This window comes from Anguilla anguilla, chromosome 10 (genome assembly GCF_013347855.1).
Source record: "Anguilla anguilla isolate fAngAng1 chromosome 10, fAngAng1.pri, whole genome shotgun sequence".
Taxonomy (NCBI): domain Eukaryota; kingdom Metazoa; phylum Chordata; class Actinopteri; order Anguilliformes; family Anguillidae; genus Anguilla; species Anguilla anguilla.
This window is the reverse complement of record NC_049210.1, coordinates 40,196,395-40,211,483: the sequence shown is the minus strand read 5'-3', so window position 1 is coordinate 40,211,483 and position 15,089 is coordinate 40,196,395. Positions and strand designations below refer to the sequence as shown.

General features: G+C 41.0%; 1 protein-coding gene across 1 annotated transcript; it reads right to left on the bottom strand.

Annotated features, from left to right (window-relative positions):
• Positions 1–1,122: 1,122 nt before the first annotated feature.
• Positions 1,123–3,617, bottom strand: wu:fa19b12 (uncharacterized protein LOC560551 homolog). The gene is made up of 2 exons (XM_035379315.1): positions 3,036–3,617; positions 1,123–1,688 (listed from the first exon to the last, which is right to left on the bottom strand). Exons 1-2 carry the CDS (start codon positions 3,462–3,464, stop codon positions 1,515–1,517), a joined length of 603 nt encoding a protein of 200 aa, XP_035235206.1. The 5' UTR covers positions 3,465–3,617; the 3' UTR covers positions 1,123–1,514.
• Between the last annotated feature and the right edge of the window lie 11,472 nt (positions 3,618–15,089).

Genomic DNA, 15,089 nt, shown 5'->3' with positions numbered 1-15,089 from the left:
GCAACAGACCATTTCTGCCCGAGTGCATACCAGCCCTTTGGCCTTGTTTTATTGGCCATACTGATTAGTGAAAATTAGGCTGTTCTAAAAGCAAAGCACTTATATTTAAATATATGCGTGCGCACACTAACTTTTTAATTCCCCCGAGATATTCAAGGTGGTGACAAACTTAATGTTTAACAGCTCAATCATAATTCCACGAAGAAAACATTTCGACATTAAAATAACCCAGGTTCTTATCGAAGGCTCTGGACTGGAGTTTCATAAAGCAACAGCAGTAGGCTATTGCCTCACCTAGAATTAAACCCAAACTCCAAGGCTCCACAATCAAGCGTATATTAGACCACATAACATAAGTGAATTAAATATGTTTAAAATTATTTCGAACATAACATTAAGCCGTGCACTGAATTATTTAGTTCACAGCACCGATCCCACATCTATCGTATACAAGCCTATAAGATCTGCGTATGGAGAAAGCCAAAATTTTGATTGGAGATATTTTTCAGCAACATTTTGGCTTGAAAGTAAGTGTTCCTCTGAGCTTACCATCTTGGCGGCGTAGATCTAATGCAACACCTGATTCAGGTACGCAACTGATCATTGGACAACTGCTGCAGACGTCATCTACTCACTCATTGAGCGGTCTACTTGAGGGGGCGTGGTTTAGCACAGCAGCAGCGCTTGGAAACTTCAGCCAGCCCACAGCCACATGCGTTCTGGGGCTAAGATACGATAACAAATAATATTTCCTCGGACCAAAATATAAGCGTTCCGCATTGAAATAATTGTCATGGGGTTTTTTCCCCCTCAGAAACACACGATAACGTTTCGACCTACAAATATTATGGCAGAGGAAGCACTGGTGTCTATAACCTTAATTCCAGCTCAAAGCATAGATGAAAAGACTTTATAGGATATCCGTTCTTACAATTGAACATAATAGCATCGTAACATGTTCTTACTTTTATTTGTTTATTTTTTTTACCTGAGCTGCAGTTCGATATGGGGTCCATATTACGTTCAGTTCCCTGGTCAGATATCACTGCGCTGTATTATATTACAGCGTATAAACAGGTGCAAAGTGCAAGCTGTTGTCGTCCCCAATGAAAAGCACGCATGTGAGATTGATATGGCGTATTTATTGAGATTCCTCAAAAGCACATTGTACACTCATTATGTAAGAGTAACTGCAAATTATACTGCATGTAACATGTTTCCTACACAAAACAGTAAAATAAATGTAATGCTGCAGGAATGAACCAACACTGAAATCAAGTGGAAAAAAAGCTCGGCAACAATGGAATGTAAAATAGACGTCACTACATAATACGGGAAAATACACTGGCTACCACTGAACGCCCATACTTCAACTATCTATTTAAGTAAGGCGTGACGGTACCATAAATACCAAAGCGGCAATTCTGGATTATTTCTTTTAAAAAAAGAAAACTAATACATAAAAGCATCTGCATTTACAAAATCTTTTATTGGCTACAACCAGAAATTCGACTTCACGTCTCCATGGCGTCGGTTTCTGACAACACCGACGAGTCTTTGACAGGCTGTTGAGAGAGTTCTTCCGCGTCACCGTTAGTCTGCAGAAGAGAGAGGTCTACCTCGGGCAGAGGAACCCTCCAGTACTGGAATGAATTAAAAGTGCAATGGTCATCATCCGTCAGCGTCCCCTGAAAGTACATTTAAGAAAATACATTATCAGTGTTGCAGAATTACTTGTGGTAAATTTGAGATGACGGCAAAGGAAAAGAACCCCCAAATTTGAGCTGTCATGTAATCAAAATGAAGTGATATCAGGCTGCTAGCTTTACTTCTGTTACTTGATTTCATTCCAATGTGCACAACATTTTCTCTAGGCTTGTCCTGATATACAGTGAGATAAATCATTTTTGGGCCAAAGACATTATTTCTTGATTTGGCTCGGTACTCCATAATTTTACACTTGTAATGAAACAATTCACATGCCGTTAAAGTGCATAGTCTCAGTTTTTTATTTAAGAATATTTTTTAAATACATTTTGGCTTCAGCACAGAGAAATCACAGCACTTTTTACACATAGTCCCCCCCCATTTCAGGGCACCACAATGTTTGGGACAAATGGCTTCAAAGGTGATTCTGATTAGTCAGGTGCGTTCAATTGCTTTCTTAGTGAAGACATGAGACAGCTTTCAGAATCTGGTTTTGTTTCTAGGCTTCTGATTGCCTATGGAGTCTGTAAATTGGCAGTTGACAACATGAGGACAAAGTTGTGCCAATGAAAGGCAAGAACGCCATTATGAGGCTGGCAAATAAGGAAAAAAACAGTGAGAGACACAGGTCAAATCTGAGGCTTATGAAAATCTTCTGTTCGGAAAATCATTAAGAAGAAAGAGCACGGGTAAGCTCAGTAATAGCCAATGGCCTGGTAGGACAAGGAAGATCTCTACATGCCTGAAGAATTCTCACCATAATGAAGAAAAAACCTCAAACACCCGTCCAACACATCAGAAACACTCTTCAGCAGCTATCCTCAGATTTATGGCAACAGGGTTTACAAAATATTTAATATAAAAGGCTTGGAGTACTGCTAAGTAAAAGGCAAGGCTACTTATAACTAACCAGAAAAATTAGAAATAATGCTTGGCTAAGGCAGACGTTTAGTTTTTGTGGTATTCATTTACCAGATTCATGTGGGTTTTGCAGACAACCTTTCATCAGAGAAGCGCCACCTACAGGCAAAGGTATATTCCCTCCACAATCTGTCTATTAACACCAAATTAACAAATAACAAAATCTGACACTATCCGTAGGGCACTGCTCATTCACAAGTGAAATAACATGCTATAATTATTTTTTAATATTTTTTATTAATTTCCTTTTCAAAGGGAAATTGCTGAAATGCAACAATTTCTCAACAAACGAATCCGACAAATTATGTGCAACTGGCGACGCCTTGTGTTCAGGCTAAACAATATTCTCACACGGCTCTGCGAATACAACTTGCAGTAAATTGGGGTTATTGCTATGACTAACTTACCTTATCGGGCTGTTGTAATACATTTTCAGATCCGACGCTATCGTCTCTCATTCTTTTCTTTGAAAAACTACCAGGTGAATTTAAAACAGAAATCTCTGATTGCTTGTTCTCTTCTTCAAAGAAACTTCCAGAATGCTTTAAGCTAACAATGTTGTATTTCCCTGACACGTGCGTCTCTGCAGTTCGGTTATCACGGTCCGTGGTCGACTTCTTTCGCGGTCTCGCAACTTCAGTTAATTCCTGTTCATCGGAACAAAACGCTCTCTTCCTGCAGCTCTCTGCCAAACTGGGCAGCGACGCTGGGTTCACGTTAGCTCCAAAGGCTACAGCCATGCCTGGCGACTGCGCATCAATCCTGTACAGCGAACGAGCACATCTTTTCAAGGGAGCGTCGCAGAACAAGGCGTCTTCCGCTCTCCTCTTCGTCATATATGCACACTAAATGTATAGCTGTCGAAAAGTTTTGAAAGGCACTGTATTAAAAAGCAAGGAAAATATTTAAATCTCCCCCATCAGAACTACAACTCGAAATACAATGTCTGCTTCACTCCGCCCACCCCAAACTACTTCTTTCTTCTTCTTTGGATTTTTTAAAAGCCGTTTTAAAAGCCGCAAAGTGTGCATTGCCGCCACCCACTGATCTGGAGTGCAAAAACAATAAATAAATAAATAAACATAGAATTCGATTGATCAGCCCCGTTGCTTAAGTACTGTATGAGAACTTTCTTGCTTCTGTCCCCCATAGATTCTTTCAGAATTTTGTGAACATTGAGTTTCCCCTTTGTCTCACACAAACTTATCAATATTCTTACTACTTACTACTACTTACTTACTACTATTTTTGCTATAATTATAATTTGTGCGTGCGTGTGTGTGTGTTTAAAAATAAGTAGATCATAGCTTTATAAATCGAGATAGCAATGAAAAGTTACAGCAGGACTTCACTGCTGACGTTTGAAGCGCTGGCCATAGTTAGATGTTAAATCCACTGCATTACACGGAGGACTGCGTGTGGTGATCCAGACAGACAGAGAGAGTGGGAAGGGCATTCTTATTATTTTCTACAAGGCCGTTGCCTGCTCTCAGGAGGAGAGAGGGACTGTGCACGGTCCTTGAGAGAACAGGAAGTGCTCCAGAGCACAAGAGAAAACGTCATGAAGTCTATTTGTGAGTCCTGCTATCGGGGGACGTGTGAACCATTGTTGCTTGGTTGCGGTGATATCCTTCCTTCTGCTCGCGGGGGAGCTCTGTGCCCAAGCCATGCACTCTGCACCGCTATCTGGTCATCGTTCACACCTTCCCGAAGTTATAACCCACCCACGCCATCATACAATATAATACAGCAAATGGCTAACCTATTAATGCTACTCCCTTTGCGTATATTGTAATGTGTACTACAAAGCTACAGAAACTAGCAATATCATTCCCTATCTTAATTCTTATTGCTGCAACCTCCCGTCAGTTCAGGAAAGCACAGATAGCATGCCATAAAACTCCACTGTCCAAAAGCTGAACTCATGCAGACACTTTATGTGGAGGTAGACTGTGGGCATATGACTGACCAGTAGAGGTCACTGTTGCACAATGGGACATCCTACCAGCTAAACTGAGTTTTCAGCTCTCTTTGCTTCAGGTACATTTTGATTAAATGATGGGTTTGATCTGACAAATAGTCAGCATTGTATAAGTATTCAGTTTCTCTAAAGAGCTTGTCAACGTAGAACCAAAAGTTTTAATATTATTACTCTGAACCTATACACATTATTTATTTCACAGTGTTTTATAGGTATTTAAAAAGTCACAAGGCAGCTGAATATCATTATTCCATAGCCTATCTTGCAGTATTGCTGATATTATGTTCAAACGTCCCCCCTTGCTGCCCAACCCTCACCAAGCCCCCATCCCCACCCCCCTCGCCATGCCTAGCCCATATACTACTGAACAAGGCTGTGAGGTGTGGGTGAAATTAGTTGCATGTCAGGAGGCAAATCCTTCTAATGCAAGCATACATTTTTAATGGGACTTATTTTACACAAGCGCAACAAGCACAAGGTAATAGCTACAGAGACCAGAGAATGAAGGGCTTTGAGTGTGATTTTGATGCAGTCTTAGTTCAAAATGCAAGCAAGGTGTAGCTGCTTCCCAGTAAATGAATTTAAAATATTGAAAAAAAGTGCTAGTCAATCTTCATAAGTGCTAACATAGTACTCCAAAATGTCAAAAAATCATTGGATTATGATCGATAAATAGTTCTCCCATGGGATTTTTGGAGCCAATAAAATATAATACTATAGCATGAACCAAGTTGTACTAGTTTCAAAAAAACTTTACACTATTATTTATTCAACTAAATAAATGAAGTCACATCAAAATCTTCTTCACTGACTGACATTTTGCTTTCATGTTGGTAAATGACTTCATGGTGTGTCCCAGCTGAATGCTCGCATGACGTGTCTGAGGTCATCGTGGCTCCTGATGGATGTTGTGTGCGTGAAGGGGAAATGAGCAAATCTGACAAGACGTCAGGGCAGGGAAATGGCCACCATGAATGTTTCATGAAGCTACGTGTTGTCCGGAGGAAAATTTGACGCCCCGCTCTCAGGCACAACCACATGCTACGCAATCTGACCAGCAGAGAGATGGTTTATTGTCATCATGGATGTCGAGTGGCCTGGCAGAGAGAGTGATGATATCATGGAGCATCTTAATGGCAATTTAGTGGTCAATAAGTACATGCAAGTAATGCAGGTTCTGTAGATTAATCAATCAGAAAAAAAATGTATATTGGATTAAAATTACTTGTACTGTGAATAATTGAAAAAAATCTGGTCATGAAATGATTAAATATATAAACACAGCAAGATGGTGAGAAGAGAGTCATTCAGCCATCTCATAAAATGAGCAGGACCCCCCCCCCCCCCCCCGCCAAAATTAAAGGCACATCAAACCAGCATGAAACTGGGAATAAAAACAGAGGGCAAAAAAGAACTTAACATGCCTAAAAAAAGAGATGGAAATGGATGAACGGTGGACTCTTTCTGCTATTTTACAGTTCCGCTAAGAAAGGAGAGCCCTGCAACATTAGCTGTTTCTCATCAGTCAGGACTTTTTCCAGCTGTATTTCAGTGTGATGTTTCCTGAGGACAATATCACTCTTCTCATTTTTTCCCCCAACTTTTTGGGTTCACAATAGGTTTGTGAAAAAACATGGGAAGGTGGAGAGCTTGATACAGAGGTGAGCTGGGAGCCGTGAAGGATGACATGCTAACAAAGCCTGTGAATGTTTGTGTAGCCATATTTAACAAGTATACGTATATAAGTATACTTCCTGCACCAGCCCCTGAGAATCCTGGCAGTTCACAGGAGAGGTGATTCCCACAACCAATATGTGGTGACTTGCCAAATCTTGTAAAGTTAAACCTGAAGAGGTTGTACTCTTGGTTTCCGTAGCATTGCGTTGTTTACAGAGCAGTATTATTGACCCATGACCAATTTAACGCCATTTTTGTCCTCTAAGACTAGAAGCTGAGTGAAGCTGTACTGCACGTCACAAAATAATTGGTGAAGAGACAGAACTACGCAGCTCGTTTTATTTGCAAATACCAAACATTATATCAGGTATTGAAACAAAGGGAGTGTATGAAACACTTGAGAGTGTTTGCAAACACTCAGAGGTTGACCTTTGCTTCTAAGCTTAGCATCCAATCTTAGAATTAGTTTTGACAGCGGTATTAATTGAGTCTAAAACAGTTTAAATTCCACTCATATGACACTCTTTATTGGAACAACTGTGCTCTGGCCCCGAAACTGTCAGAAAAATAACCAATCACGTCTTCTTATTGGCTGTACAGAATGGTGGCTGGTCAAATGCTTCAGAGACAGGTTGAGTAAACATTCTACTGAGGGAATGATTTAGAAGTGACACACTGTCAGGGTGGTGGAGGTCAGAGTATGCACTGATATCCAGCTGAGCTGTCAAATGGCTCTCATCCAAGCACGCACACCCTCTCTGCTCCCAGCACTGCATGAAGCGCATGCAATTTATAGAAGAAAAAAATCCTTTCATGCAAGCCTCTGGAATTCAGACAAAAAAAATACATCTTCTATTTAACACAAAAAGGTCCATTCAAGAAATGTTAAAATGATGTCAAAACCTTTCCCGTTTGTGATTTATTTGTGACTGGATTATTTTGTGCATGTGAATGTATACTGTAGAGTGCTGGTGCCATCTCTTGCATATATCACTTTTAAATAATTGCAGAAAATTAAAGTGAATTGATTTTGTTCTAATGGCCGGGGAAATTAATGCAACCTCAAGTTCTATTATAAGTTTTCTTTTGAAGAGAACACAGGACAGACATTTTGATTTATTTCATATAGAAGTAATGTTATTGAAGCAACCCTATATATATATTTTATAACCTCTGATGGAATATGCGTGTTGTGTGGTGACTAGAGTAACTGGTAATAGCCCCTCTTAAAATACTGGGCAACCATACTGTCACATCAGATTTAATATCCTTCCATGGATAAACACTGGTATCAAACAAATTATGGAAATATGAAAGACAGTGGGGAAAATACACCATGACAGCTTTCCACAACATGCTTTTATTTATTTTTTCTGATGTTATTGCTACTTTGCAATATGGCTATTCCCCATGATAAGCACATCAGTGTAATACCGTATGAACTTTTTCATGAATGATGACCCAGTGATTCACCAATGAATGGCTGTGAGTGATGCAATTGTAACCTGTGCCCCAGTTTGACATATTGTTGAATTGTTTTCCTTCACCAGAGAATAGCAAGTCTAAGAGAGGTGTTTCAGTGTCTGCTACCATGTGTGTTGTGACGTGATAGCCCCCCGACCTTATAGTTGTTCTTAGACCAGCCAAACCCTTGAGCTTCTTGAACTGTAAAACCTCTTTCTTCTTTTGGGGGAAAACACACTACTGAATATCTAAACAATGAGTACTAACTCCAACAGTCTCACTGGCATGTGGATAAACACAAAATTAGGTATTCTTGGTTCAGGAATAAACATTGATCTAATTATTGTTTTATTGTTGCTTCAGCTCTTACTAAGCCTCTTTATGCAAAAGATTTTAAAAAATTCAAAGTGCATACTTTCACTGAGGACTTCCAATTGACTTAGTGCCACAATGTGAACTCACGTGCCCCCAAAATGTAGGAACTAAATCAGGTAGCCAAAGATTTGCCTGCCCGTGGATGTTGAGGCTTAGGGACTCTGAAGAACCATTGTTTTTAAGCCGTCCGGAGGGGCAGTAGAGCTCTCTGGTTCCACACATACCCCAGCTGGCCCCACAGAGGAGCAGCCAACTCTTTCCAATCCTCCACGGCTTTCTAGGCAACGGTTGTTTTCTTACTGCTGGTGACTGAACTGACCTGAAGAGGGTCTTTCACCCAACACTCAACATCTGTGCTCATAGTCTTGCTTCAATCAACATTCATATTTATGTAAGAAAATGCATTGATATCTTGATGATTTATTGCAGTGAACTATGAAGGCAAATGTATCACAACATTAACATTATAATGTTAATTCAGTTTGGCATGCTGTGTTCACTCATACCTTACAGTTACACTGTTATAAACATTACTGGCTGACCATATATTTCCTTACCACTAGGGGTCACTGTAGTACTTACCTGACAGTAGTTGGAAGAATTTCGAAGGTGGATTGGAATGCCATGTTTACGTTCCTGCTCTGAGGTAAGGCCTAATTGGCAATATTCCATTCTCGCTTCTCGTTCCTCCTGGGTTTGGAACGCAACACACGGAGCAGAATTCTAAAATTCCAAGAACAGGGCAAACAAATACATACAGTCACCATTTTTCACTTCACATTTGAAACAGGTCACTCCCTCAAACATTCAACTCCGAAAGGCAAAATCCGCCAGATCAGCTAAAAGAAATGGCATTCGTGACTCGCTAACAAAGCCATGTCACGCATCATTTGACACCACAAATCTAAATTTGTGCTCTCGTTTACTTGCTCACAATCCCCGGTCTCTTGGTGGTTTCATTGTTGCTGTTTTTTTCGTGATTACTGTAAGGTGATACGAGGGCACCAAACATGCAGGTAACTGCCCCCATTTCCTGCACTGCAGTCCTGTGCATCCAGAACAATGACAGAACAAGCCCTTTCAGTCCTGTATACCGCGGTTTGAACAGTGGTGGAAATTCCTCTTAAACCTTCAATATTGTTTTTTTTTATTCACAATTTTTAACAATGGGATTTAAGGGATATAAAACACATGTGGCCCCAGTAAAATCACTTTAATATCTTCTGACATTTTGAAGGAAGGGGAAAATATTGGGGCTGGAACTGTCTTCTGTAAGAGGAAGTGTGTCATGGTCTGCTGTGTACATTCGTGCAACGAATTAACCACTGGAGCTATGATCCAATTATTCTGGGATTTATGGAAATGGTGCATGAAGCTGGAATTTTAAACCGTTTCTTTTGTTTGGAACTGGTGGTTACAAAAGAAAGACTAGGTCCCTGTTGTCCATTTTCAGATTTGGAAGTTAAAATATTCAGGTGATGGGTTTTCCTATCACAAACTGCAATATCAGATGTTTTTGTTCCAACAGACTCCAGTGCAATGGAGCACCTGGGAATGGAGAGTAAGGATTTCCAGTTAATTCAAGTCTAATTTAGCAGGAACATCCATTGAAACTACAGAAAGCAGGAGGACCAGTTGTGGAGATTGGGCGGATTCAGAGTGCGTGCCATAGGTACCCCCCGCACCCCCTTCCCCCAGCCCTAATTGGCAGTACAGGGGGGTGTTGTGGGGGCGGGGGGCTGCGGCAGATGCCTGTGGAAGCATAGCGTGCAGTGGGACAGGCTATGTGCACAATAAGCTGTCTTTAACTAACGGGATGGAGCACTACATCCATTATTTAAACAGTTGTAGTGGTTGCGCTGTTTTTAATGGCAGGAAACGTGATTGCTCGGTAGTGAGGAATCACAGTCTGTTTGACTCCTGGATTACGGCTATCTTGAATAGATATAATTCCCTAGTTCTACAGGTCTCTTATAAAAGCTGCTGATGGAAGAAAGCCAACCTGATATACTCTAGAAAACACACACGCACAAAAAGAAACATTTCTTGACTAAAGTTTCCTACCACTTGTTTTTACGAAATACTTCTTGATTCTCCTTTTCCCGAGGCTGCCTAATTCTGACCAGGAAACCTTTGCATCAGAGGCAGATCCTCTGCTTGTGTTCTACACTGAATGGGTTCCATTGACCGTGCATGAATACCTGTCTAAAGAGGCAGTGCTACCGGTCTGTGTTGGTTTTGCCCTGTTCTGTGTCACTCTTAAGAGAGTAATGCCAGACCCTACCGGCCACTATGCTTTGGAGTGAGCTCATTCCATCAGCATTCTATATCAAAAACCTCATTTAAAAAAAAAATGTTCGTTATCTGCAGAAATGAGCTTCCTAGATCTAGATCTCAGGAAAGCAGTGTCAAATTTCTGAGGGTCTGATTTAATCTCCAAACGCATGGTTCTTCTCTACTTTCTATGGTTATAAGGTAAGGCAATAGTTGTGATGCTCAGCACTAAGGATGGACTTATGAAGGTTTCATTCGTCAAGGTGGAATGCCACTGGGGCTTTACCATTGCTTCAAGCACGCATTTGTTTCATAGATTATAAATACGCCCCTGCACCCTTGCCTTTTCCACACTAATTCACAGAGACTCAGAGTTCATTTAATGCCATGCCATGAAACTTCAGAGCGAGATGCCACTTCAAAATATGATCCCAAATTGCACGCAAATCCATGTTATTGTGATACTTATGTTTGATTATACAGGGAATGTCCAGCGGAAAACATGAACTCGTAATGTTGAGAATGGGAAATTTAAAATATCTCTAAATTGTTTCCGGTTTCAAAATTGCTTACTTTTGTGGCATTTGTTTATAAGCACAACGGAGAAGTGCCCTATAGGGTTACCAGCTCTCTGGCTGCAGAATCTCTTTTATGAAGGGGCGTTGACTATTATTCATGACCAGGGGTGTGGTTTTCATGACTGTTGATCTTTACTGATGTAATAATCAGTATAGATCAAATTTCTTTTTTCAGTTGAATGCTTTCATTTCAAATCAATTTGATGACTGTTAAAACAATATTTTATTTTCAATCGGTGTGCAGTGCATTTTATTATAAAATACACATTCTATTTGTTTTACATTCAGAATGAAAGAACAAAAAAAAGGAATAAAAGAACAATTTTCCTAAATTTCACATTGTGCCCAGAGCATAGCAGTATAAAGACTTTTTGCTCTTGTTTGCTTTTTAATTGACAGGATGGAATTTGCCGCTTTAATTTAGCAAAGTAGTATTAACAGTATTGGGCATAAAAATGAGTGTGATGTCATGTTTAGAGAGTAATTGTAAATATCTGTTCATGCTGAATCAAGGTCTTTGTTTTCAAATCACAGCAGAATGTTTTATGCATTTACTTTATTGAGCAATAAATGCTGGTATCTGCCTGGCTGAACTCCTTACATTACCATTTCTCTGAATTTGAAAACCGTCTCCCACAAAGCATTTAAATTTAACACCAAAAAAGGATTGCAAGAATATGGTAATGGAGGAGTTAACTCTCCAATCTTCACAATTATCTTTAACAGTCATTTGGGATGTAATAGTATGCCTGTGGGAAGTGGGGGAATTAAATATGAACTACAGAAAGGACAACAATTACATTTTGTATCGTGTGTGTTTGTACTGCAGTTTAAGGGTGGCACATTTAGTACTTTCGTACACTGTTGCACATGCCACTGGTATGCAACTGTTGCTCACATGACTCAGCTGCATGCATTTATTTTCTCTTATATTGAAGTCTCACTGACTAACAGCATCTGTGATTAGTTACAGTCTTCAGAATTAAATTAAGTACCAGTTTATTGTTTTTTTTAATTACATTTAAAAAAATTTTCTTTACTTCTTTCCATATTATTTTGGTAGCAGTTCTCAGTGAGCCAATAATTGATTATCAGACGGAAACCATCCGTAAGAAACCCCAGATCCACTTCTTAGACTCAGAATACAAAAAAAGTCTGTCTAATTTATATCTCCAAATGTTAAGTAAACAACCTGATACCTGTGATACCAATTCCAAACAGCTTTTAATCAGTTATATATAAGATCTACCACAGTAATATATATTTGAACTTTGCCATGGTCAAAGGAAAGTCTCTTCAGGCAGATATTGAATCAGTTAATCATGACATTGATATTTACACCATTGTTTTATTTATTGAGTTAGAACACTATATCCACGACAGGTTATAGGAGGGAGGTGAAGTGAGTTTGTTTAGTTTGTTTCAATAATATTACTTCAACATGTGGTCCTTATTTACTCCTCGAAATCAATCCTGCGCATGACCTCTGACACCTTTTGCAGTCCAGCATAATTTTGGTTACCACATTCTGAGCTCGATTTGAACCCAAGACTGACAGGTTAAAGGCCAGAGCCACAGGGGCTGCAAATTAATCCAATGCGTCAAGTTCGGCATGTCACCCTAGTTAACCTCACTGTTTGCGTGCACAAATATGCTTTTTTTTTTTTATGTTGTTCACATTTCATGTCAGTCTCTCTCTTCTCTTAATTTTTAACTTGAAATTAATATGGTGGATATTGTTTCCCTACCCCCCTCGCCAAAGTCAATTCCCCGTCCCTCATAACGGTAAGATGTTGCAGTTCAGCTGGGACAGATTACATTGGCCCGCACGGTAAAATATCCCGTGTTAATTCAACTCTAACGGAGTACATACGAGTCCAGCGGAGACTGCGTGTCCAGCTGTCAAAACAGGTGCCGTTTCTTTCCTTCCACCTCAGGCACTCCCAATGGGGACGGCGGGCTTTAACGCTCCTGTTTGGACACAAGCAATTACCTCTAATTACTGTTTTTCTCCCTTTCCCCCGGCCTGACGTCGGAACGTAGCGGGAATCTCCTCCCGTCAGCTGATCGCGGCCCGTTCTGCCGGAGCGTCTCGGCGAGCCCCTTTCATCTCGATGTGAGTCTGGAGGTGATTGAAACGCGGGCTGATGGGTGAATTAACCCCCGAGACCCCGGCTTTCAGTGGGCTCAGTCAAGAGATTACGCGCGCCGATGGCAGGCCCTCGTTTTCAAAGGCGCTTTTCAAACAGTCGTCCGCTGTTACTTCTCTGTTGTCGTGAGCTGCACCAACGTTCAACCCAACTTTGTTACTTCGCTGTAGTCGTGAGCTTCTCCAAGGTTCAACCCAACGCTGTTACTTCGCTGTAGTCGTGAGCTTCTCCAACGTTCAACCCAACGCTGTTACTTCGCTGTAGTCGTGAGCTTCTCCAACGTTCAACCCAATGCTATTACTTCACTGTAGTCGTGAGCTGCACCAACATTCAACCCAACGCTGGCATGAAACTGTAAAGACAAACTGTCTTGGGGCTGCTGGGTTGCTCATTACGCTAAGGGGATGTTGAAGCGTATGGATAGGACCCACAGTCTGATACCGAAACCTGGCCCTGCCAATGCTCGTTATGGCCAGTAGCTCCACAGGACTGTGTATAATTGGCACTGCATGTAGCATCACCCAGTGAAGGGATGCATTTTAGTCACTGCTGCCTGTGTCCTACTGCTCAGCAGTGACACCCTGTGGTCAGGGGAGCTCACGCAGTCTACCTGCCCAAGCTACGCATGATGCAATGACACTGACACAACGTCTGTGCAAATTTAACCGGTGGACTACGCAAGGAAAAGAAACAATGACTTGACATCATGTGACAGAGGAGAGTGCCTGCTTATCTGCTCTCTCCCAAACTGACAGAGGAAGCACACATCGCCATCCCAAAGAAAACAGAGGTGAAATTGACGAGAAGAAGCCTCTTTGTTTTCTGTGATAGTCCACAGCAGCTGCTGTGGGTCACTGCTCATCATTGTTCTCACAGAAAGATCACTCCCCTTTGTCTTGGACTGTCCCTCCATTAAACCAAACAAATAACCAGGATTACTCTGTTATAGAGCCCAGTATAGCCTAATATATTTAGCTTTGGGTATTAAATTTAAGCAATTTGTTCTTTTAGTATGAATACTCTGTGGTCATGAGCTTGATGTTCCCTGAAATTAAGGATAAATATCAAGGAAGTGAGGAAAAAGTATAATTTTCTCTACTCTGCTGCTCAATAATACCTTAATTTCTCAAAGGTATATCTGAGGAGTTAATCTCTAATTTTGCCATACAGCTGATGAGTTAACTCAAGAATTAAAAATTATAATTTAAAAAATGAATTTAGAAATATAAGTTTTATATTATACATGAAAATCAAAACGGGTTCAGGTGCGCCGCTCACAAAATGGCAACCATAGCGAGTACTTTGTCATTAAAATGAATAGCATGAAAGCAAAGGGAAGCACCACTCTGAAGGTTCAGATCAAGTCAATTTTCACTATCCCAGAGGAAAATGTGTAGTGCAGACAGGGTCAATGAAGCGTACAGTTATTACGCAGAGCGACATGGCGTGGACCCCCTCACCAAAGCATACAGTGATGGTCAGGAGAGATGACCATCACCACCACTGCTTATTCACAAGGGTAGAAGCAGGCTATCATAGTTCCCATTCTTAGGCCACGTTAATGTATGCTGACAATGTACACTGGAATTCAGCCTTCCTCAGAGCAGAATGGATGACCCTTATTCCTCAGAGAAGTCCCTGTGTATGTGTACACAGTCGTCCTCACGGGTCAGGTGACCTGTGAAAAGAGGGTCCACTTTGTTCCTGACCCTTTAACACCACGTTCACATTAAAGTACGATGCGCCCCGTCCCCCCGGTCCCCTGTCCCCCATCCCCTGCCCCCCCCCCCCCTCCCAGAACTGCGTCCTTCTCCCTTTCCCCAGCTTCGTGTTCTTCTTGGACTCGCTCTGTCAGGCAACGCACAATCATCTCTTTTGTCTCACATCGTCTCGTCGTGTAATTCTCCTGAGCCCTGGCAACCTGAAGAGCTTAAGCGCTGGAAACGTGGATTATCTTCTGTG